Genomic DNA, 24,134 nt, shown 5'->3' with positions numbered 1-24,134 from the left:
AAAAATGTAACTCTGTGTCCAACTAGCCAGCAAGTCCTCAAACAATAAGGCTATCCTTAAAGATGGCGTTCGCTACTGAGGCTGACTGCTCTTAGTCAAGCTGATGGTCACAGTGCTCTTATCCCACAGCTTTGAAAACACTTCATTGCCATCATCTGTAAACCTGAGAGGTGCTTCCCAGAAACCAACTATGCTGTCTTGTTACAAAAGCTTGGCCTGAATCAGGACCGGAATGGTGGCGGACAGTGATGAAAGTCCAGAACATAATGGAGCTAACCAAGCAGAATTGTCCATGAATTTCTCAATGTTGTGTAGCAAGGTGTTATCTAGGTTAGGTTGTTTTAGTAGCAGAAATGCTAACCCATCCTTCAGATACTAGGGTGCTTCTACTTGATAGAAAAGAACTACTCACGAGGTTCAAAATACTTAAAATGAAGAAATCAGCATGACATATGGGCATCCAAAGTAGAGATTTTAGTCTGGAATATCGCAGAAGGAATATCAGGTGGCCTCAGTTTAGTGACCAGTGAGTATCATCTGTGTTAGGAACAAGATAATGTTTACTATAAAGGTGGGAAATGACTGGAAAAGTTCCACATGGGAAACTAGGCAAATCAGCACATGAGCTGTTAATTATTAGTCCTTGAAATATTGTGTCTTAAAAAAAAAGAGGGGCTTTAGAGAATCCTAAAATGCTGCAAAGTATGCTGAGTAGTGAGAATCTTTAGTCGCCATGGAGACTTCTTTAAATGGCCAAGATAGCTGACCTCAGGCATCAACAAGATATTCCTTTAGATAACTAGAGGGCATTTTTAAAATAGTGAGCAGCCTTTTATAGCGTAACTGATTGTATGGGCTTAGACATTTACAATGTTTTCTTTCAGCCCATGGGTTACTTTGCTACTTCAGCGAATTATTGTTCAAGGGACCACTATGAGACTAAATTCTTGAAAGTGACTTGGGTAGACATGGTTACTTTTTCTGTTGCAGGGTTGATCATTCAAGAATTTAGTAATGGATTAATAATGTATATATGTGTTTGATGTATAGCGCAAACAGTCAAAAAGAAGTGCAATGCTGTTCAGTGTCATAGGCAAAGAAATGGCCAAGTGAATGTAGAAGACGCTGAAGTCATGGCAACAGAAGTAGACCGTTACTGCATTTTGATGTGGTATACTTTGAAGAAATATGTCTTCATGTTTTTCCTAAATTGGTGCAACGTTGGGGTGGTCCTGACTAGCACAGGCATGATGTTTCAGATCCTCGGTGTACAGATGGCGTAGGTTTATTGTCTTGCTTTTATTTGCACTCTTTGCTTCCTTTGCATCTCTGAGAAATGGTGAGTTGTCAGACAGATATACCGGGGTGTTGGTCATGATGGTTTTGTAAGTGGTACAGGTGGTTTTGAAGATGGTGGTGGACGGCAATGGGAGCAGGTGGAGTTCCATCAGGATGCAGGTGATGTGGTAATATTTCTTCAGGCCCTTGTTGAGATCTATAGTAGTGTGTAGGGTGCCTAATGTAGGAGCAGTGTGGAGTCTGAGAGGACACCTTCCAGATGCAGGAGGACAAGGACTTGAACAGCAATTCTGAAGTCACGTTTTGGGGGAATGGTTTTGCATTCTTTACTGAAGAGCTGGAACCAGGACATCCTTTTTTTCTTGGCAGTGTGTTCCATAAAGATGATGGGGTTGAGCTTCAGATAGGTGCTGCCCATTCAGTTTGGATGAGGTACAGGCATTGTTTGAGACATAAGATATCCAGAGCGGAGGAGAATTTCAATTGTGGTTGGGTACAGTTGGCATATTTGTGAACATCTGTTCGAACATCTGTGCCAGCATAAGCTTTGTGTGTTTTTAGTTTGCTTCAAATGACTTTTAAGAACAATAGCTAGCTCATTTATTTCTAATACATATTCCTCATGCTTTTAACATTTGACTATTTATTTTCACATATGGGCATTCTGCCCAGCCTAAACTGTTGAACGCTTCATCAGGGGTAGTAAGTGCGATATAAATACAATTACAATGTGCCTGTAGGCCATGTCCTTCTTTGTTTATTGCCTCTGCCTGGTGATGAAGCCATTGAAGCAGGCGTTCTTTGCTCATTAGTTACCATCTGACCTAAAAAATCAGTGCTCCAAGACATCTCTTTAGCAGAAGGGCAGCAATGGTTGTTACTTTTGGGTAACTGATACAATCTAGCGCTTTAGTAATTCAACTTGTTAAAAAGTGTCTCAATTTCTCTGTTCGGCCTTGGCATAGTACTTTCTAATAAGCTTGGAGTTGTTGACACAAATGTTTAAATTGGTAGCCTGCATTTCTGGTTGGCTTTATTGAAGATAAAAAGTAGGGTTTCCCTGGAGTACATTTGCAAACTGAACTACAAGGCCATGTCCGCTCTGAAAGAGAACTCTTGCCGCACCCTAGACAGCAGCCTCTGAAAATGGTGAAGTACCTTTAAAATCAGGACAATTTAAATGTTGTTAGCATGCTCCATCCTGGATATAATCAAAGCTACTACCTCTATTCTTTTGGAGAAGGCAAGTAGAAGAGATTCTTCACGAGGCCCATTGAACTGAGGCGGTTACCCTTTTCGTCTTGTGAAAGTTGTTGTGGAAATGAGGAATGTCTATTTTACGACCAAGACGTTCATCCTGCTTAGGTTTCTTTCACTCTACGGTGACACACTCATGCTTCAGTGGATTAAAGGTGGCTAATAAATGTTGTTGGCAGGGTGCATGGTTGGCCAAGTTAATGAACATTTGAGCGCCATCACACGATTGTGAGAATGCTATCTGTTTTTCCTGCTAATCTCAGACAGTTATGTTTTGCATATCAAGGAGGAGCGTTCAGAGCACTGTTTACAAGACGAGGTGACAAAATGCCTAGCTGTCCTCTGCGAAAGAATATTCAGTCTGTCAGTGAGCCAGACCATTTGCACTGATATGTTGACCTTGTTTGAAGGTGGCGGCTGATGGTGCTGAAGGCCAGTGAGCAATCCAAATGGATCAGGGTCTGACACTGTCAACATGCATTTCTCTGCCAGGGTCATCTGTCCATCACTAAGGTGAAGACATTGATGGCATCTTGGGTATAAAGTCAAATTGTGCCAGATCTAAAAGTCTGCACTCCTTCTTAAAAAAATTGGAAATGCTCGTTTTCCTGAGTGGCTTAATACATATGGCAGGATTTCTCCCTGCCTGTAAGGGTTCTTGCTTGAGTTTGCTTCTCATATTTGTTATCTTGGTCCTGCACAAACTCTGATGGCTGCCTGCCTGTGTGGTTGTTGGCTTTGAAGTTGTGTACTCCAGTCCACATTGATGTGCAGCCAGCCCCAGGGGTTGTAGGCGTGTTGCTGTGTTAATTTCTTGGATCTCCCAATAAAAACATTGGTTCCATAAATATAGCAGGATGCAAATTGACCAGAAACTTGCAGGCTCATCAGGGTATAGAAAAGCGTTTTAAAGAAGAGCCATTTTAAAAATTGTATGTGCGTAAAACCTTTGTTAAGTGGTGATTCTATAATCAAAAGAAAACTCGTGACACCTGCTCGAGTAAAGTTCCAAGTGGATTCCTATTGGGAAAAATACCCAGAGAAGTTGAAATAAGTTATTGGTGGGACAGAAGGTAGGACAATGCATATACCTAGGTGGGTCATACCATGAGGGTATGTGCCTAAAATGAAAGTAACTGGAAAACGTAAAAATGTAACGTAACTGGAAAAATATGTAAAGCGCTCTGAAACCTGATTCGGTTCGGGTCTAGTTCGCGCTATATAAAACTCTGCAAAAAAAAAAAAGGTATTAATTCAACTGAAGTCTCATTAGAAATGTCCTTTAGATATAGCTTGTAAAGGCAAGTGTTAATGTCACTCGAAATCAAGATAAGATAATTTGGGAACCTGAATTGTATATAGGATTTGGCTGCTTCTAGTTTGCACCTTTCTTTATTAATTTTCTGTGAACACCTGACAACAAACAACCGGCTAATACAGTGACCCCACTAAAAACCCATAACTTTTAGGAAGGTTCTTCTAGAGCTTTATGTACCGTGTTAGATTGGAAGAACCTCCTTAAGCATATGTAGACCTCGCAATATTAATGGGAAAAAGTTTGCAAAGCATTGTAGCTTGATGGAGGAACGATTTCCTTGAAGAAAGTAGGATACACAAAAGTACCCACCTTTCATATTTATTGGTGATAACTTGATATTTATACAGTGGTTAATACTGCATTAATATTGCACTTAATCACACGGCAACTAAAAGGTTTTACTATTTCCCTATTTTATGGTACTAAATTTATCAACTTTCGAAGTAGGAATGGGTGTCTTGAAAGTGTTGGGAATCAAACTCATGATGAGATCAATGTACAATTTGTTGAAACTTTCAGTTATGCAATTTTGCAAAATTTTCACCTGTGGGAGACTGATTCGAACACAAACAGCCTCATGCATCAATATTGCATTTTGCGATTCCTTAATTGTGAAAAATAAGGAATCGCAATTAAGGAATCGCAAACTGCAATGCATCAAGAAATCGCTAAATAAATTGCGATTTTTTTAAAATTCCTTAATTGCGATTCTCTATTTAAGAATCGCAATTAAGGAATCCCTTCCTATTCATTCCTATGGGCCTAGAGGCCCATAGGAATGAATGGGAAGACATTCTCATTTTCGCGAATCGCAATTAAGGAATCGCAAAATGAGAATGCAATTTCAACTTGCAGGGGGGTCCAAAGGACACCCTGTTGCACCCCTGAAATTTGCCATTAAGTACATTTTTCACACACACACATGCCCCAAGGGCATGTGTGTGTGTAAAATGGCACTTTGAAAAATGCAGTTTTGTGCATTTTTCAAAGTTTTCGCAAATTACCATGAAGGTCAACTTCATGGTAATTTGAACCCCTTATTTGCGAATTCGCAAATTTTAAAAGTTTGATGCATTGCATTTAAGGAATCTCAATTTGAGATTCCTTAAATGCAATCGCAATTCAAGAAATCGCAATTTTGCGATTTCTTAAATTGCGAGAACCACAAAATGCATAATGCATCCCAAAAATGGAAATTGCATTCGCAAACGGCCGAATTTTGCAATTCGCACCGTTTGCAAATGCAATTTCCTTTGATGCATGTGCCTGAAAATGTCTTACAGAAAGGATAAAACTGAGGTGGAGAGACATTTGCTGCTGAACCAGCATCCTGTGCCACAGTGGCGTCACTAGGGTTGGTGTCACCCAGTGCGGTAACTCATGGTGTCACCCCCTCACGACTTACCCATGGAGCCAGAAAACAATTCAGAGGGGGTAAGAGACACGTGCTGGGATACACAAGGTGGCGTTTGCGGTTTGTGAGGGAGCGGGATTTGGGAAACATCGTCCCCGGAAAAGGCAGAATTCAAAGGCAGGCAGCCCGATGCAGGCTCTTTACTTAAGGTGCAAACGGCGAAATTAGGTGAGCTTACCCGCTGGCCCGGCCGGTTTAATATGAGCTCCCACCCCGCACCCGACGAGGCCCCGTACCCGAGCACGCACCTATTCAAACATAGTTATACGAAAGTACAAGTTACACAAGTAAAATGAACTATCTCTGAGAGAAAAGTAACTCACAGGTATCATCAAACCTCATAAAATACAGTTTGCGAATATACAGCATGACTCATTGTACACATACACATTCTGACTTTCCAGCAGGGATTAACCCTTTGCGATAGTAAATCAGTGCGAGCCAAACACCAGTACACAAAAACTTCGACATAAACATTTATATCAATGTAGCTGGGTTAACTGGTTTAATTTTCTACACTTAGCAAGCATGTCTCTGAGTCACTGGGGTTGCAGCTGCTAAAATAAAACCTAGCTGCTGCCGATGGCTGGGTCGCTAAGTGTCTGTCACGATCCCTGGCTGCAGACAGGTGCTGGAAGTTTGCACAAGTGGGAGTAGTCCTAGCAAAGCAAGAGCAAGGAGCTTAGTGCGTGGCAGTCTGTAGCCATGTATTTCCACATTAAAGCCAGAAGTACTGTCTTTGCCAACGCTTGTTTTGTTTTAAGCAGGTGGATGGTGTGCTTATGTGTATACGTGAACATATATATGTACGTGTGTGACTTTCTGTATAGGATGCAGGTTTGAAATAATAATGTATGAAATATAGAATGTTATATGCGAGGATGATGTGAGTGGCATTCTGCATAGTATGCATGTATGAAATAAAGAATGCTATATGTGATGATGCAGTGTATGGGTGTGGCTGTCTGCAGACATGATAAAGAATCCTATGGGTGATGATTCTGTGTGCTTTTGTTACATAGTATAGTCCCTCGTACACTGAAATTCAAGCACCCCATAGGAGGCAGTATGATACAGCCAATAAATAGCATGAGGCAAGACAGAACTACTCCTTGGCTAGTCAAAGCCCACTCTAAAGACTGTGTATTTTAAAGAATTGCGTGGAACGACTTCACGTGTGTCGGTGTTTTGCTAATATGCATGTTTAATTTCCGCACCATGTTATTCTACCTTCTGGCCTAGAATGTGCCCAATATTCTTTCAATATATGCAGAACAGCATATTCACTTTTTGAAAGACATTTGGAGGGGCCTGCTCCTGGTACAGATTCTGCAGGGGAGCGATTCTGGGTGCAATTACGTGAATGGAACGTTAAACCGCCTGGACTGGCATCACACCGCTCCAGTAGACAGTGCACTGAATATGGACCCTAGAATTCCGCAGAACCTCTGGAATGATTACTAGGACCTGTGGCCCTTGCCAATAACTTGTCGCCAAATTGTTGAAACACGTAGTCGAGGTGTAATAAAGTTATTTATGACATAAATAACAAGAATAAATAACAAGAATAAGGCCCACACACAGGTGAAAGTAAAACGAACTGCTCCTGTCCAATTCAAATCTACACCATCATTCCATAACATCAAATTAATACAAATGAACAGGTATGATGTGACATCATAAATTAGTGGGTTATGTGTGATTGGACAATACAGAGCGTTGAGATGAGAGAACTAACTGTGCCTACTCAGAATCACATACAAATACCAATAATATTGTTCCAGGATGTCCCAGTGTTTGATGGCTGACACTCACGAAAGTGACCTTTTAACACGAAGGCTTGTTTTCCATGTTTAACTTTGCTGGCTGCAATGGTAGGCTTTGCACCGCTGCCCAATGTACATCTCCGCCCTCTCCGCCACAGGGATCAGAGTAAGAAGGCTCTTAAGATCGGCTTACTGGCTGGACGGAGTTTTTGCTCAATTCATCTCTGCCGCTTCTAATGATTATTTTAATTGTATACAAACTTTCAGCAGGCACTTACAATCACCTAGCCAGGCAGTTTACTCCCGAGGCAAAGTGGCCCTGCATTATGAGTTACAACTGCTCTGCTACTCCCATCCGGCTGAGCCTGTCAGTGTATAGTGACGGCAATGCGCCATCTTCGAGCCCTTAGCAAAACAAACAATAAGCTGAAATCCAGGCCCTTCTGCAGAGCCACGGTCCAGACAGAGAATACAGGCAGAAGACACCCAACGGCGAAGTAAAATGAGTGCTCATAAACAGCAGCTCGCTCAGGAAGGCGAGGGCTCCTACCCTCTTTTGGGCCCCAGCGCCAACTGTACAGCTGCACTGGCTGGACTATGGCAACTACGCCCCTGGCTCAGATGGCACCTGGGGGGTCACATCCGACAATAAACAGCATGACTGGTCTTGTATGGCACAGGGATGGGAAGCCCCTCAATACTTTTATTTATGAAAAAGGCAGCTATATCTTGAAGCAATCAAAGATTCCAACACATCACCCTGGCCTTTGCTTTAGCCGTACACCCTGTCACTCTAACACTGTAAGAACATGAATTCTAGCCCCCCCACCCTCACCATTATCCTCCCCTTAAAGTTCAACATTTCCTTCCCTTTCCTTAAAGCTAAACATTTCTAACAGGTACTTAATAAACGAATCCTTAACTATAGAGCTCTAGTGCCTTTCTTCACGGCCAGCCTGTAACAGCACCAAGCTGTAGCCGTTCCTTCTCATTTTAAAAATTCCTACACGTTTCCTAGGACCTCCTAGACTTAACCTGACCTTTCTCTTTCCACTTACTCTCCATATCAACAAGTAATAACAATAAACAACGAACCGTCACACGACCTTGATCCTAACCAGCCGTAGGTGTTAAGAATGCTAGTGTGTTACCAGTACCTGCCGGGTTGCGACACGATCCACGAGAGCCATGATTACCAACTGCTGAGGCAGCAGCAGCTCAACTCACTGTCTCTCTCGAGTCCCCTGCCACTTCTGACGACCAGGGACCTCACTTCCTGTGTTCAGGCAGCAAGACGTGAGGTCACATCCGATTATAATCCCCCCACGGCGCCACAGCCGCGCCGCGGGTATTAAATCTAGCCAGGCAGTCCGACGCAGATTCTAACATTGTAGCACCTCTCTGACTCTCAGAGCCAGAGAGATTTAACTGTTTTTTTTTTTTTTTTTAAGTTTTTATTGTTATAAAAAGAGAACATACAAATATATAAGTGGAATATACATTGGCAGTTTTATCTACAGTCCATTTGTGAAAGCGTGCTCTTTTAGTTTGTTTTCCCCCAGTTAAGAGGGGGGGGGTGAAGGAGAAAGAAGGAAAGAAAAAAGAAGGGGGGGGGGTGGCTTCCTCCGATACTCGTCGGGAGTCTCACTTGTCGTTGTCGTTACTGGGTCTTTCTCAGGTGCTCGTCGAGTGGGCCCCACATGTGTACTTTAGCGTTGTGCTCCTTAGAGAAATTGCCTGTGATGTTGTCTGCTCCTCTCAGGAAGGTGACCCAATTAATCCACGTTTTAAAGTTTGCTTTGGCAGTGTTCTTCCAGTTTGTCAGTATTATTTTTAGGGCCGCTGTGAGGAGCAGGTCCAGTAGGTCTCTCTCTTCTCTGCTGTTTAGGTTCGCGGTCAGATGTTCTGTTGCTAGGCTTGCGAAGCTGATTGTTAGGTCTGCTTTGAGAATGTCGTTTATGAAGGTGTTGATCTGTGTCCAGAACCTTTTGACTTTCACGCACTTGAAGATGAGGTGCTCGAGGGTGCCTTCTTCTTTCTGGCAGTTCCAGCAGTTGCCCGACTCTGCAATGCCGACCTTGTGGAGCTTGGACGGTGTCCAGTAGGCCCTGTGGAGGAGCCAAAATTTGGTTTGCGCTAGTTGTGGGGTGACTTTGTTTGTTGTCGCTGAGCTCCACATTTTTGCCCGTTCTTTTTCATTTAGTTGCCTGCCTAGGAGTGTTTCCCATGTGTTGGTTATTTTCTTGTTTTGCGACAGTGTAGAGGGGCTCAGGAGCTTGTAGATCTTCGCAGTTTGGTGGCCTGCTGAGTTGAGGGTCTGCATGTATTTGATGATGCTTGGTTCCTCTCTGTGTAGGTTAGCTTTCGTTATAGCTGTCTTGATCTTGAGGAAGTTGTAGAGCTCTTGGTTCGGGAGGTCGTGTAGCTGCTGTAAGTTTTGGAATGTCAACGGTTCCTGTTTGGTTTCCATCTGTTTGGGGAGACTGATTCCTTTCTCGATCCATATGTCGTTGTGCATTGTCGCTCCGTGGTAAGTTACTTTTGTATTGAACCAGATAGATTCCCATGCTGTGCCTTTCAACTTCTGCATCATGCGTCTGTCTATTTTCATCAGCGCTTCCCTCGTGTGTTTCAGTATTGGGTTGGACCTTTGGGGGTGTCTGTTTGCTGTTAGAAGAGCTACTGGCTTGAGGCCTCCCAGGATGTCTTTCTCTACCTCTAGCCAGACTGGTTTGTATGTTTGGGTGTCGTCTATCCAGGCTATACCCTGCCTCGCCAGGCAGGCCGGTTGGTATGTTTTGAAGTTTGCCAGATTGAGGCCCCCAAGGTCCTTTGTTAGTCTCAGTTTATGTAGGCTTATTCTGGGTTTTTTGTTTTTCCATAGGAAGATGTTGATAAGTTTGTCTAGTCTCTTGTGGAAGGCTTCTGTCATCAGGAGTGGTAGCATTGTTAGCGTGTAGTTTATCGCCGGCGTTATCATCATTTTGATAGTTTCTATCCTTCCCCACCAGCTTATGTATTTTGGCGACCATAGTTCTAGTTTTTCTTTTATTTTTTTCAGCGTGAGGTCCTCATTGTGCTGGAGCGTTGATGTGAGGTCTCTTCCAAAGTGCAGTCCTAGGTATTTTAGTGGTTTCGTCTGCCATGCCAGTCCGGAATCCCCGAGGACCTCTCTTGTGGTGTGGACGTTCATTGGCTTGCACTCCGATTTATCTTTGTTGAGTTTGTAACCTGAGGCTTCCGCGTACTCTCCTATTGTGTCCATGAGCGCTTTTATTGACGGAGATGGGTTTGTGGTTGTGATTAGGATGTCATCTGCATTCGCCGCTAGTTTGACTGTCTTCTCTTTGACTTTGATGCCCGTTATTCCTGTATTGTCTCTAATTCTGGCTAGTAGGGGTTCCAGAGCCAGCAGGAAAAGGCCGGGGGAGAGGGGGCATCCTTGTCTGGTGCCTCTTCCTAGTGTGAGCGTTTCGGATGTACTTCCGTTCACCACTATTTTTGCTTTTGGTTTGTTATAGAGGGCCATCACCATTGCTATATATTTTTCCCCCAGTCCGAATCTTCCCATGCAGTTTCTTAGGAACGGCCACGAGACTCTGTCAAAGGCTTTTTCCGCGTCCAGCGCTATCATGACTGCCTGTTCACTGCTTCGTGCTGTGTGATTGATCAGATGGCACAGTAGCCTTGTGTTGTCCTGCGATAGCCTGCTTTTGATGTATCCCACTTGTGAGCTGTGGATGATGTCTGGAAGAACGTTGTTTAGTCTATTGGCCAGTACCTTTGCGTAGACTTTGCAGTCAACATTTATTAACGAGATGGGTCTGTAGTTCTGAGGGTACTGTGTGTCTTTCCCCTCCTTGGGGATTATAGTGATGTTGGCTTCGCTCATGGACTCCGTCATCTTGCCGTTCTGTATGCAGGCCGAGTATGTTTGTGCCAGTAGCGTTTTTATGTGTTGACCGAACGTTTTTTAGAACGTAGTGGAGTATCCATCTGGTCCTGGTGCTTTGTTCTGTTTTAGCTGGCTGATTGCTGCTTCAATCTCTTTTTCTGTTATATCGGCTTCGAGCGACGCCCTCTCCTCCTCTTTGAATTCTGGCAGATTGGTGTTTATTGACTATCTGAGCCTGCAGCGCCCGGGAGCAGCAGAGCTGGCACACAAGTCAGCAAGAGTTTTTAAAATGCGTGACTGTCACACACCTGATGCATGATACTGGGTGGGACTGCACGGTGTCACCCCATCAAATGGTGTCAACCGGTGCGGTCCACACCCCCCTAGTGACGCCGCTGCTGTGCCACTTTTTAACACAAAATGTGCCCTCAGGTCAAAAGTCACGGGCGATATCGCTGAACCACCCAGATTAATTGCATGTAATTTTGCTCGAGATTGAGTAATTTTTCCATTCTGTTTGCATAATATTGTATAATTAGTGTGAAGTATAATTCTGTCCGATCATACGTTTGCTGAAAGAATTTCAAAATTGATGTTATATATAAAGTACATACTTTGTGCCTTTTTATACAATCCTGAATCCTCTCCCTACCACGTACCTGGACTCTCTTGCCTTCTTATGTACCTTAGCCATTGCTACCCGATTAGGTCTGTATGCAAACTGAGGAATATATTTGTATACTATAAACTTGGACTCTGAGTTTTACTTCAATAACAATTCTTCATTAGTCGCTTGCTCTATAAATGTGTTGTGCTGATTCTACATTTTTAGGTTTGACTCGAAAGCGCACTAATCACATGATGTGATGTTTGCTAATGCTTTAACATATACAGGCAGTTGAGTTTGGCGTCTTGTCATCACATGCTGTTGGCTTTTTTGTCTACCAGGCTCTATTGTTATGTTTTGGTCAGTACTCGTTTGTGTGTGGTAGCCTGACATTAAAATGGCAACCTTATTGCATTGTCACAGAGGAAAACAGCTTTACTCCAAGATGGCCACTTTATAGTCTTGTTGTGATCTTGAAAACGTCCGGAAAGTGTCTCACGATATAGTGTGACTCCGGATCATCTTGGGATCATGCCATCTAAGCCCCATTCGATGTCAGTGTCATTCATTGTCAATGCTATACTTGTTAATTATGCTTCCTGACAGACTGTATCCATTAGCACATTAAAGATGTCTTCTTGTTTTATGATCTCTTTTCATTCTTGTCTCTGCAGACTCCCAGCAGAGCTTTTTTTCAGATGGCCCTTTCACATCTAATTATGTTACCGTTTATTTGAGTGTCGTCTAGGCTTACATTCACTTGCTCAGCCACTAAGCTCATCATTTGGGATGCACGCACTAAACTAACCACCACCATTTGGCTTTCTTGAAACTGATATTTAAATCTTTTGACGTTTCTGGGGCTCTCAGGACTCCCAGGTTATATTTATCCTTTTCGTTTTTCTCACATCTAATCCTGACTTAACAGAATAAGCAAGGTCTACAAGTTCCAGACTGTATAGAAAACAAGAATTGACAAAGCCAATTGGTCCCCCTATGCAAGGGCTATGGGCTTTGCCAATGAGTTTTACCCAAATTGTACCCCAGTGTGGTTGCTGTTCAGCATGGCTAAACATTAGTGGCATAGAAGAGTGGGGTGTCATAGATTGGAATGGCAAAGAGTGGAATAGAGTGTCATAGAGTGGAGTGGCATAGAGTGTTGTGTATTGCCATAGAATGAAATAATACAGAGTAGAGTTTGGTAGAGTGCAGTGGTGTAGAGTGACATTGATTACAGTGGTGTGGCACACATTGATGTTGAGTGGTGCAGAGTAGATTATAGTGTCATAGTGTGCAGTGGCAAAGAGTGGAGTGCTGCAAAGTACAGTGGCATAGAATGGAGTGATGCAGAGTAGAGTGGTGTAGAGTGCATGGCATAGAATGCAGCAGTGCAGAGTAGAGTGTCATAGAGTGCGATCAATCAGGATTTGTAGAGCGCTGCTAATCAGCCGAGAGGGTATCCAAGCGCTAGGATCCTGCTGAGATCAGTCAAAGAGTTAGGCCTTGAGTCCCTTTCTGAACTTCTGTGAGAGATGATACTGTTCGGAGGTGGAGGGAGAAGGTCTTTCCAGGCATTGGCGGTGAGGTAGGAGAAGGAGCTACCTCTGCTGTGGCTTCGATGAATGCAGGGAGTTTGAGCGAGGGTCTGGGAGGCAGAGCGCTGGAGACTGGAGGGTTGGTGGTAGTTCAGGCAGTGGATAATGCTGGTCCTTGGTAGTGGAGGGCCTTGTAGACGTGTATCAGCATCTTGAAGTGGCATCTTTCCAGGACGTGGAGCCAGTGGAGGTTCCTGAGGTGGAGGTTCTATGGGTCCATGCAGTGGCATAGAGTGCACTGGCATTTAGTACAATAGTGCAGTGGCGTAGAGTGTTGCTGAGTATAGTGGTGTAAAGTGCAATGACATAGATCTCAGCAACATACAATGCAGCATCATAGAATGCAGTGGCATGAATTAGAGCGGTGCATAGTAGTGCAGTGTCGAAGAGTGCAGTGATGCAGAGTGGAGTGGTACAGAGTAGAGTGGCATAGAGTTCAGTGATGCCGAGTACAGTGTCTAGAGTGCAGTGGTGCAGAGTAGAGTGGGGTGCAGTAGAGTGGGAGAGTGCAGTTGTGCAGAGTGTATTGCTGCAGAGTGGCTTAGAGTGCATTGACATGGAGTGCAGTAGTGCAGAGTTGAGTGGCATAGAGAGCAGTGTGGTAGAGCAGATTGTTTCAGAGTAGAGTAAAGTGTTGTAGAGTGGATTGGCACAGGGTAGAGTGCAGTGACGTAGAATAGAGTGGCGTAGAGTGCAGTGGTGCAGTGAAGATAAGAGTGACATACAGTAGACTGCCGTTTAGTTCAGGGGCATTGAATGCATTGGCATAGAATGCAATAGTGCAGAGTAGAGTTTTGCAGAGTGTAGTGGCGTAGAGTGCAGTGGTGTAGAGTTGAGTGGTACAGAGCAGAGCTCATTGGCATAGAGTGCTGTAGCATAGTGTGCAGTGTTGCAGAGTAGAGTGGAGTGGCCTAGACTGGAGTGGTTTAGAGTGCAATGATGTAGAGTAGACTGGCATAGAGTGCATTGGCAGAGTACAGTGGTGCAGGATTGAGTGAAATGGCATAGAGTGCAGTGCTGTGGAGTAGAGCAGAGCAGAGTAGAATGCAGTGTAGTGGAGTGGTACAGAGTAGAGTGGAGTGGCATAGTGTGGAGTATGCATGGTGTGGTAGCACACGGCCATTACAGATAACACATTTTCAACTGAAATGACCATTACATTTGCACAGACATACAGTTTTACTAATAAAACTAAACAGTGCTCAAATGATAATGTGTGAAAATGGCATCACCTAGTTTATTGATTTGATTTGATCATATTGAACACACTTCAGAATTAACAGAAATGTGCTTCATTTGTGCTTTCTGAATTCTGATATATTCAGAAGTACTCTCACAGTTCATTTAAATGTTGTTGTGTGCTAGAAAAAAAACTTTTCCTACCCCCAGTGACCAGAATGATTGTCACATAAATCCTTTCACTTCAAAGTCAGACAAAGGAAGGTAAACGCCAATCTCCCTATGAAGACAAAGCCTGACATTTGACCTCTGTCTTGGAATGCCCAGCAAATGTGACAAGATGAAAACAGGATTTGAGGTTCTGTTTACAGAAAGGAGTCCTCATTGAAGAATACTAGGAAAGGTAGTGTGAACAGGCTTTGCTCCTAGGGAGGGATAAACTCACAGTGGACAGCCTAAAACAAATGCAGTCAGCAAATGGAAAGCTAGAAAATGTGAGTTACAAACCACAAAGCCAGTGGTAAGGTTGGGGAACCATTGCGAGGCATCTATTATGGGGTGTGGCAGAAGGTAGCCTCCCGAAAGACGTTAAGACAGTGACAATAGTTCTCATCCACAAGAAGGGTAAACCACCAGAGTATTTCCAAATGAGGTCGCACACTGCTCGTCCCATCAGCGTGTGACCCCGGAGCATTATGGTCGATGTAGTAGGTATCAGCGGGTGCGCTTTTACCCGAGTCTTGAATCTTGAGGGTATTCACTGATGTGCTTGCGATCCCTGGACACGTGTTTCGCGTTTATTAACGCTCGTCAGCAGGGATTAGGCGTGTGCACGGGGTTGCTGCATGGGCTGCTGAAAATATTTATAGGTCCAGATACCTCTTATGACGCGCAGGTGCGGAATCTCAAGGTCGTCACCTTTACCGGCTCAAGGGAGCCAGTATAAATAGTATTTCCAAATGAGGTCGCACACTGCTCGTCCCATCAGCGTGTGACCCCAGGCCATGATGGTCGATGTAGTAGGTATCAGCGGGTGCGCTTTTACCCGAGTCTTGAATCTTGAGGGTATTCACTGATGTGCTTGCCATCCCTGGACACGTGTTTTGCGTTTAATAACGCTCGTCAGCAGGGATTAGGCGTAGGCACAGGGTTGCTGCATGGGCTTCCGAAAATATTCGTAGGTCCAGATACCTCTTATGGCGCGCAGGTGCGGAATCTCAAGGTCGTCACCTTTACCGGCTCAAGGGAGCCTGTATAAATAGTATTTCCAAATGAGGTCGCACACTGCTCGTCCCATCAGCGTGTGACCCCGGAGCATGATGGTCGATGTAGTAGGTATCAGCGGGTGCGCTTTTACCCGAGTCTTGAATCTGATATCTACTACATCGACCATCATGCTCCGGGGGTCACACGCTGATGGGACGAGCAGTGTGCGACCTCATTTGGAAATACTATTTATACAAGCTCCCTTGAGCCGGTAAAGGTGACGACCTTGAGATTCTGCACCTGCGCGCCATAAGAGGTATCTGGACATACGAATATTTTTGGCAGCCCATGCAGCAACCCCGTGCACACGCCTAATCCCTGCTGACGAGCGTTAATAAACGTGCAACACGTGTCCAGGGATGGCAAGCACATCAGTGAATACCCTCAAGATTCAAGACTCGGGTAAAAGCGCACCCGCTGATACCTACTACATTGACCATCATGCTCCGGGGTCACACGCTGATGGGGCGAGCAGTGTGCGACCTCATTTGGAAATACTATTTATACAGGCTCCCTTGAGCCGGTAAAGGTGACGACCTTGAGATTCCGCACCTGCGCACCATAAGAGGTATCTGGACCTACGAATATTTTCGGCAGCCCATGCAGTAACCCCGTGCACACGCCTAATCCCTGCTGACGAGCGTTAATAAACGCGAAACACGTGTCCAGGGATGGCAAGCACATCAGTGAATACCCTCAAGATTCAAGACTCGGGTAAAAGCACACCCGCTGATACCTACTACATCGACCATCATGCTCCGGGGTCACACGCTGATGGGACGAGCAGTGTGCGACCTCATTTTGAAATACTATTTATACCGGCTCCCTTGAGCCGGAAAAAGTGACGACCTTGAGATTCCGCACCTGCGCGCCATGAGAGGTATCTGGACCTACGAATATTTTCGGCAGCCCATGCAGCAACCCCGTGCTTACGCCTAATCCCTGCTGACGAGCGTTAATAAACGCGAAACACGTGTCCAGGGATGGCAAGCACATCAGTGAATACCCTCAAGATTCAAGACTCGGGTAAAAGCGCACCCGCTGATACCTACTACATCGGCCATCATGCTCAGGGGTCACACGCTGATGGGACAAGCAGTGTGTGACCTCATTTGGAAATAGTAAACCACCAGAGTACTGTGACTCCTATACACCCATCTCATTACTGAATATTGGGGCCAAGGTGTTGGCGAAGGTGTTAGCATCTTCCCTTTGTCTGGTTATCAATAAATTGATTGTTCCGGGCCAGTCAGGTTTTATGCCATGCAGGGCTACCCAGCATAAGCTCAAGTGCCTTCTCGGGGGCTTGGCCAGCAGAGATACGATGGAAGAACCTACCGCATTGCTGTCGTTGGATGCAGCAAAAGTGTTTGACTCCCTCAAGTGGCCATATCTGCATGCCACTTTGTAGGAGATGGGGTTCGGAATGGAGTTTCGCTCCTGTGTGCAATTACTGTACATCAACCCGGTGGCCTAGGTCAGAATCAATGGGGCATTCTCTGATGAGTTCACATTAAGCTGGACAACCAGTCAGGGATGCCAGATGTCTCCTCTGCTGCTCACCTTGCCAGTGGATCCCCTGGTATGTTGGAGGAGAAGAGGTGCCTAACTTCTGGGCATAAGGGATTTCAAATGGTAGGACAGAATCTCCCTACATGCAGATCATCTGCAATACCTGGCTTATTTGGAGTATTCGATTCCCTGAATGTAAGAAATCGTATAAACTTTTAGAAGGTACTCGAGCATAAGGATTAATTGGCATGAATCAACCCTATTGCTGATCAACAAGATCGCGCAGTAGGAGGGCTTGTAGCTTCCCTTGAAGTGGTCCCCAGAGGGTTTTACATATTTGGAAATCGATGTAACAAAGTACTCAGTGGCGTTCCATCAAGCCAATCTAGGAAGAATTTTGAAAGATTATAGAAGGGATATGGATCGCTGTAGATGACTTCCCATTCCGATCACTTTATTGGGAAGGGCTTTGCTATTCAAAATGATAGCCGTGCCCAAATTCATGTATTTTCTACAGAATACTCCATTCGAGGTGCCAGATGGGTTCTGTCATGCAGTGGAAGGGGTGACCCGACCGCTCCTTCGGGATGGGGACCAGCAAGGATTGCGCTCTAGATGCTCACCAGGAGTCCTTACAAGGTGGGTATAACTTGCCCAGCTTACAGTTTTATTATTGGGTGGCCCAATTACTCACAGTATATGAATGGGCATTGTACACCTAACAAAAAACTCACTACTCTCGGATAGGCGAGCGATGCATGAGAGAATGTATAAAGCAAGCTTTTACAGGGGATGGGAACGGAGGTCCTCATCCTCGGCTCCAACCCTTCGGCCTGGGATGACTCCTGGTGGCCGACGGCACTGGGAACTGCTTCAACACCCACCGACCACGCACGCAACCTAGGGATCATCCTCGACTCCACCCTCTCCATGACTAAACAGGTCAACGCCATCTCCTCCTCCTGCTGCAACACCCTCCGTATGCTCCGTAGGATCTACAAGTAGATCCCCACTGAAACGAGAACAACAGTCACCCAGGCCCTTGTCAGCAGCAGGTTGGACTATGGAAACGCCCTCTACACAGGAGCTTCGGCCAAACTCCTGAGATGGCTCCAACGCATCCAGAATGCCTCTGCACGCCTGATCCTCGACATCCCTCGCCGCAGCCACATCACACCCTACCTGAGAGACCTACACTGGCTCCTGGTCAACAAGAGGATAACCTTCAAGCTCCTCACCCATGCACACAAGGCACTCCACAACACCGGACCAACGTACATCAACAGACGACTCAGCTTCTACACCCCCACCCGCCAGCTCGCTCCGCCGCCCTCACCCTTGCTACAGTCCCCCGCTTACGACGCGCGACCTCAGGCATTAGATCGTTCTCCCACCTCGCCGCCAAGACCTGGAATACCCTCCCCATCCACCTACGGCAGACCCAAGACCTGCTGACTTTCAGAAAACTACTCAAGACCTTGTTTTTCGAGCAGTAGCAGCATTCCCCACCCCAGCGCCTTGAGACCCTCACGGGTGAGAAGTGCGCTTTACAAATGATATGATTGATTGATTGGGAAGGGTCCGTCCTTCTGACACCACTGCAACACTGATCAGGGTCTACAAAGAAGGGTAAGCTAACATTGGAGATGCTCTTGTGGGTCTCTGCTATACTCATGAACCTCTAGTCTGCTGCACGGAGAAGCATGCAGACATCCTTGGGAAGTAGTCATTAGGGCAGTGTTACCCTTGGTTCGGCTTAAGATTCTTCACTGAGCGTACTACATAAGGACGAGACTGTACCACAAGGGTAAAGTAGGAGATGAAACATGTTTGAGGGAATGTCCACGCATTCAGCCCTTGTGGTCCAGGGTGCGCCAATGGATAGCGGGAGTCACGGGGGAAACAATAAACCTCACTGCTCCGGTGACATTGGGCATCTGAGGGGATAAAAGGGTGCATAAATATTCCCTCTTATGGTTTAACATCATCCTCGTCATGGCCAGGAGAGACATAGAACGGTCTATGGGACACCCTGACTCGACCAAGTTTGGCACTGGATGAGGAATATGGAGTGGTGTAGACAAACAGGAGAGAAGAATATTGGTCCGTGGAGATGCCAGGGGAGTATCGCCCCTTAAGCCGACGAGGGGACGGTCTCAGCCGCCCACTGATGGGCCCCAGTTACTACTAAATATTTGAAGGCTACCCACCTTCATGTTGTGGTTTGGGGTGGTTGGTTTTGTTCCATTAACAATTGTTTCATTTTCTGTAATGAGATGTTAGTGAAGAAAATACAAAAAATGTTCCTAACAAAAACAAAGTGCACCACCAAACCATGCTAAACATTGTATTTCTACGCCTACATGTATTTGTTCTTTGGGACTGACACAACGTCATATAGTTTACAAATATTCCAAAGATTAAGGGCGTACCAAGAAGCCTTGTATTATATGATTAATATAAATCAAAAACCGATGGATAAAAAACTGGAATTAGTATTTTTCATGTATTTCACAAATAGATGATAATAGGACGTTATTTCTAACAAAAATCCATTTTTGCAATTTTTACTTCATATTTGATTGTACATTTCACATTTATTTTCACTCTATGATGTCACATGATTCTTTAGTTTCTAAGACTTCTGCATATTTTTTTAGGCGTTTGGTGGGCAGATTAGAAGACATGCGTAAAAACACGGCTGGTGATGGGGTGAATCGTTGCATCTTGTGTGGAGAACAGCTTGGCCTGCCGGGATCATCAACATGTGTAGTTTGCGAGGACTGTAAAAAGGTACACCTAAAAGATATTTTCAAGAATTCCTATGCATTAACAGCCTCATTCCAATGTGTCCATTTTAACTCTTACCCATGATGGTGACAACTTCGTTCTTTCTTTTCTCTGTCCTTCCTTGCTTTGTGCTCTCCAACTATGCTTTCATTTTTTGTGTGTCTTCATTCAATTTGTCCCATTTTTGCTTTCAATCACTCTATTTATCCTAACCTCCAGGGGCTCTCTTTACTTCCATTTCTTACCCTGTGCCCTTTCCCCTACTGTCGCATTCTTTCCTGCAATTGACTTAACTGTCATAATCTTGACTTCTATTTCTTCACAGTTTTCTTATCCACTCTCTCAAGTACTTTATTTATCTTTACTTTAATTTCACCACATATTTGTCTGCCATAGCTACTTTCTTTCCTGATATCCCACTTTTCACTTTAAGTTCTATTCCTTACTGTCACTCTTCCTGCCCTCTCAATCAAGACCTCTATTTCACTTGTGTTTCTTTCTTTCAGTTGTTACCTCCATTCTCTCCAAGATAATTTCTCCATCTCTCTTAATTTGTAATTCCATTCACCCTGTGCTTCCTTCAGTTCATTTTTGGTGGCACCCCTTGACATGTTTGTTCCACTCCCCCTTCTAGGTATATATCTTAACTTCTTTACTTCTAGCCCTTGTGCCCCCTACCTTCTGAAACATTACTATATTTCTCCATGTACCCCTCTCTTCAATTTTACTTCTATGAATAACCTTGTTGCACTCCTATCACTATGTCTTTAGTTACATTCCGCATATGCTCTCTTCTTCTACTCTCTCAATATTTACTTTGATGGCCCTCTATATTATCTTAGTTTTCTTCCTATCACTATCCCTATTTTGAAATAGTTTTTGCTGTGTGCTCTCCCTTTGCTTCTTCAATCATTACATACATTCCTTTCTTTAATTCACTACTGTTCCTTACACTGCATCCTTCATCTGGCTCTGTCAGTCACTATTTCCATTTTGCTCTTTTGCCTTCGATAAGAAGCTCTTTAAACGAAAATGGAGAGGTACAAAAATGTTCTAAATTAACCCTAGGTGGCAAGACTGATTCCTTTGTATTAATTAGCCATAACAAAGTTTGTTGAAAGGAAAATGCTGAGAACTAGGTATATAAATCAGGAAACTTTACACAACCATTCTGTTTAGAGCACTTCCGTTTTGAAAGCATGACACTTGACCTTTGCTAGATTTCGTATAAAAGTAGAAAGCGATCAGCCAATACCTTTGGAAAGATATCTAGCATAGTCGATTGTCTTCATGAAACTGTGTGAGTTACCTTGGTGTTTAGTAACATCGCTAGGGTTTCCAAAGTTGCCCGTAATGAAAAATAGAAATTAGAGTTTTAATTTTCAAAATATCAGTTGTAGATCTAATATTATGAAGCTGTAATTTGTCTGTTTCCTTAATTGAATTTCAATACTGAAAACCTAAATATTTGATCTGTGGATTGTTTCAAGCCAATTATAATCCCATATTATGTAACTAAGGCAAATGTATCTTCCTGAACATTCTAACTAGCATTTAATGTATAACCTGGCAATGTAGAATAATGATTTGAGATATACCTCCAATATTGTTAGCATAAGCAGAAAAACTTAGATTCGCTATCCCCAGATTGAAAACATGTAATCTTTTAATTTTTTTCTGATCCTTACTAAAAATGGTTTCACTGATAAGTAAGAATGGTTATCAGAGGTTAATTCTGGTGAATTTTATTTTCAGAGAAAAGTAAAGCAAGCGTCAAATACTGACACTTTGGAAGAGTTATGTGATAATGACAGCTAATTTGGGAATTTGGTTTCAGTGCTGCACTATTTTAATGATGCAACATCTAAGTCAAGCTTCTCAAAATGTCTCTATGTAGCTCTCCTGTGTGCAACCCAGTCTACTTAAATAGAAGCTTTTGCTTGGTAGAAATAATATATGTCTGCCTGTCTGTCTCTATTGCCTACCAGTAGACCCCTCTGAAGATTTTAGAGAGTGGAGGCCAGTTTTACGTGGGCCAAGGCAACCTCAGAGAATGAGGGACACTGATTTTGGGGAGGGCTGCCATGTTGTATTTGAACCAGACTGCTTTACAGAGGAGAGATAGATAGCAATTTCTTTCCTTGGGTGCCAATGATAAATGGCACCCAAGGAATGGCACCACTAAACATGGCACCACTAAACTGGGTAGGTGTCTCACCAATCACAGACTGCTTCACCTCCCTTCTTAAGCCATTGAGCAAGCAGGGAGAGTTGAGAAGAAGAATGAAAGGGACTGATGATGCACCAGTGACACTGCACCCTTCATTTATGCTGCATCCCAGGGATCAAAAATCTCCCCAGCTGCCATCCCAAAGGAGTCACTTGACATCACTATATGGCCATGTCGGAGGGATCCTTCACATGGCACCAGGAGCATTGACCGTTCCCCTCCCCCATACTCAAGGAGAGAGAAAAGACATGCAGTGAGAGCGGAAACAGCAGGCTCATATCACGTGACATACTCAGTTGCCTATTCGTTCTTCCAGTACCTCAAAGGTCAGGAGCATAGAGAGATAGGGGCACTCAGGGCAAAAGGAATCTCTTCTAAGACAATCAAAACAAATAAATGAAGAAAAAAGAACCGTAAAGAAAAGTAAAAGTGAAAATGGAGGCTCATTAAAGAGGCAGCAACGCGTTATGTAGAGAAAACATCCTAGTTGATAGGCAACCCTGACCACAAACCATTTGGATTGTGAACTAGACTCCACAAGCTCCTATTTATAAAATTGAGGTTGGCTGTTGTGATAGGACATCTCCTTAGTAGGGAAGCTCATGATCATGTTACTTCTTTAGTTTTAAGTCTGGTCATCATAAATGTTTCTGTATTTAGTGAGATACTTCATGTTATGTTACATGTGCGGGTTTGCCTGAATGTTGCTTTAAGTATTTTCAAGCTAGGACATCATGTTGGATGTATGACGTTACAACGCATACTTTTACAACGCCTACCTTTACATCGCAATTTTTACAACGCATACCATTACAACGCATAATGCTTTTGGGCGCTGGATAGTGAATAGTTTAATTTACTATTCCAACTCCAGTCCCTGTGGATAGTAGGGAAGGTGTTGGATAGTACATTAAACCTATTCCCTATCCTAGAGCTCCCCCAAGCGCTATGCGTTGTAATAGTTTGCGTTGTAAAAGTTGCGTCGTAATGGTAGTGCATTGTAAAAGTTTCGTTGTAAAGGCTGTTCAACCATCATGTTAATTCCAACCCCATAAGGCAGTGTTTTTTTTAAGTATAAAGGTGATTGTTAATTGCTTTAGACCTTTACTTTGTACTGTGAACATCTAACCTATGTAATTCCATGATTTTCCAAATACTGTGATTCATTTGTCCTAATGTTGAAAAAGCATGATAAAAGTATTGAACACGAAAATCTGTTTTCTGAATGACTTTTGTGATGTTAAAATGTGACTGACCAACAATTGACATTAACACCTGCATTCAAAATGTTATTCTTTTACAGAATGTTTGCAAAAAGTGTGGAGTTGAGACTCCAAATAACCGTCCCCATTCTGTTTGGTTGTGCAAAATCTGTAGTGAACAAAGAGAGGTAAGTTCTATCACTTTACCTTGCAAATTGGAACAAATTGCAGTGTCTTTTGCGGTCAAGGTGTCTTGGCAGATAGAAGCATGTATGGTGCAGATAATCTAGTTGCAAAAGTATCAGATGGACTTTTGTAAACAAATGTCTGTTGCATATCCCCACAAGGTAAACCACTGATGTGTGGGGTTGGCCCATGAATCTGAATCGTGCAGGGAATGTGCCTTGGTGAATCTGAAGGAGATCCGCGATCCTGAAGCCAAGCTGTACATCACCAAACATTACCAGAAATCATATAAAGGCCATTTCCACTCGGAGTTTAGAGCTTGGACCATTCTCTGAAATGGTCCCGCAATAGGTATTTGTCACATTCCAAGTCTTTGTGTAAGTCCTAGTCGAAAAAAGCACAATGCGTCAGAGCCAACCTCATCCCAGCCTTTCCATTCTCCCACGGAGGAGTCATAAGGACATTTCAGTCCCGCATTCTCTTTCCTGGTCTCCCACTGAGGAACCGGTTCTGCAACTAATTCCTATGTAATTTGAGATTCCAGGCCCATTGTTGTAACCACAACAGAGCGAATTGTTTAAAGATGGTGTGCTTTTCATCTTCGGCACCGTACTAAGG

At 43.9% G+C, this 24,134-nt stretch overlaps 1 protein-coding gene across 1 annotated transcript in view; it reads left to right on the top strand.

Annotated features, from left to right (window-relative positions):
* The window catches only part of RPH3A (rabphilin 3A), a 1,088,002-nt gene that overhangs the window by 607,178 nt on the left and 456,690 nt on the right, over window positions 1–24,134 (top strand). The window contains exons 4-5 of the mRNA XM_078667417.1: window positions 19,769–19,901; window positions 23,432–23,518. Coding sequence (XP_078523543.1) covers window positions 19,769–19,901; window positions 23,432–23,518 — 220 coding nt within the window. The remainder of the gene's footprint in view (window positions 1–19,768; window positions 19,902–23,431; window positions 23,519–24,134) is intronic.

The sequence above is a fragment of the Lissotriton helveticus genome, chromosome 11, assembly GCF_964261635.1.
Source record: "Lissotriton helveticus chromosome 11, aLisHel1.1, whole genome shotgun sequence".
In the NCBI taxonomy this organism is placed as follows: domain Eukaryota; kingdom Metazoa; phylum Chordata; class Amphibia; order Caudata; family Salamandridae; genus Lissotriton; species Lissotriton helveticus.
Note: the sequence above shows the minus strand (reverse complement) of the source record. Positions and strands in the feature narration are given on the sequence as shown.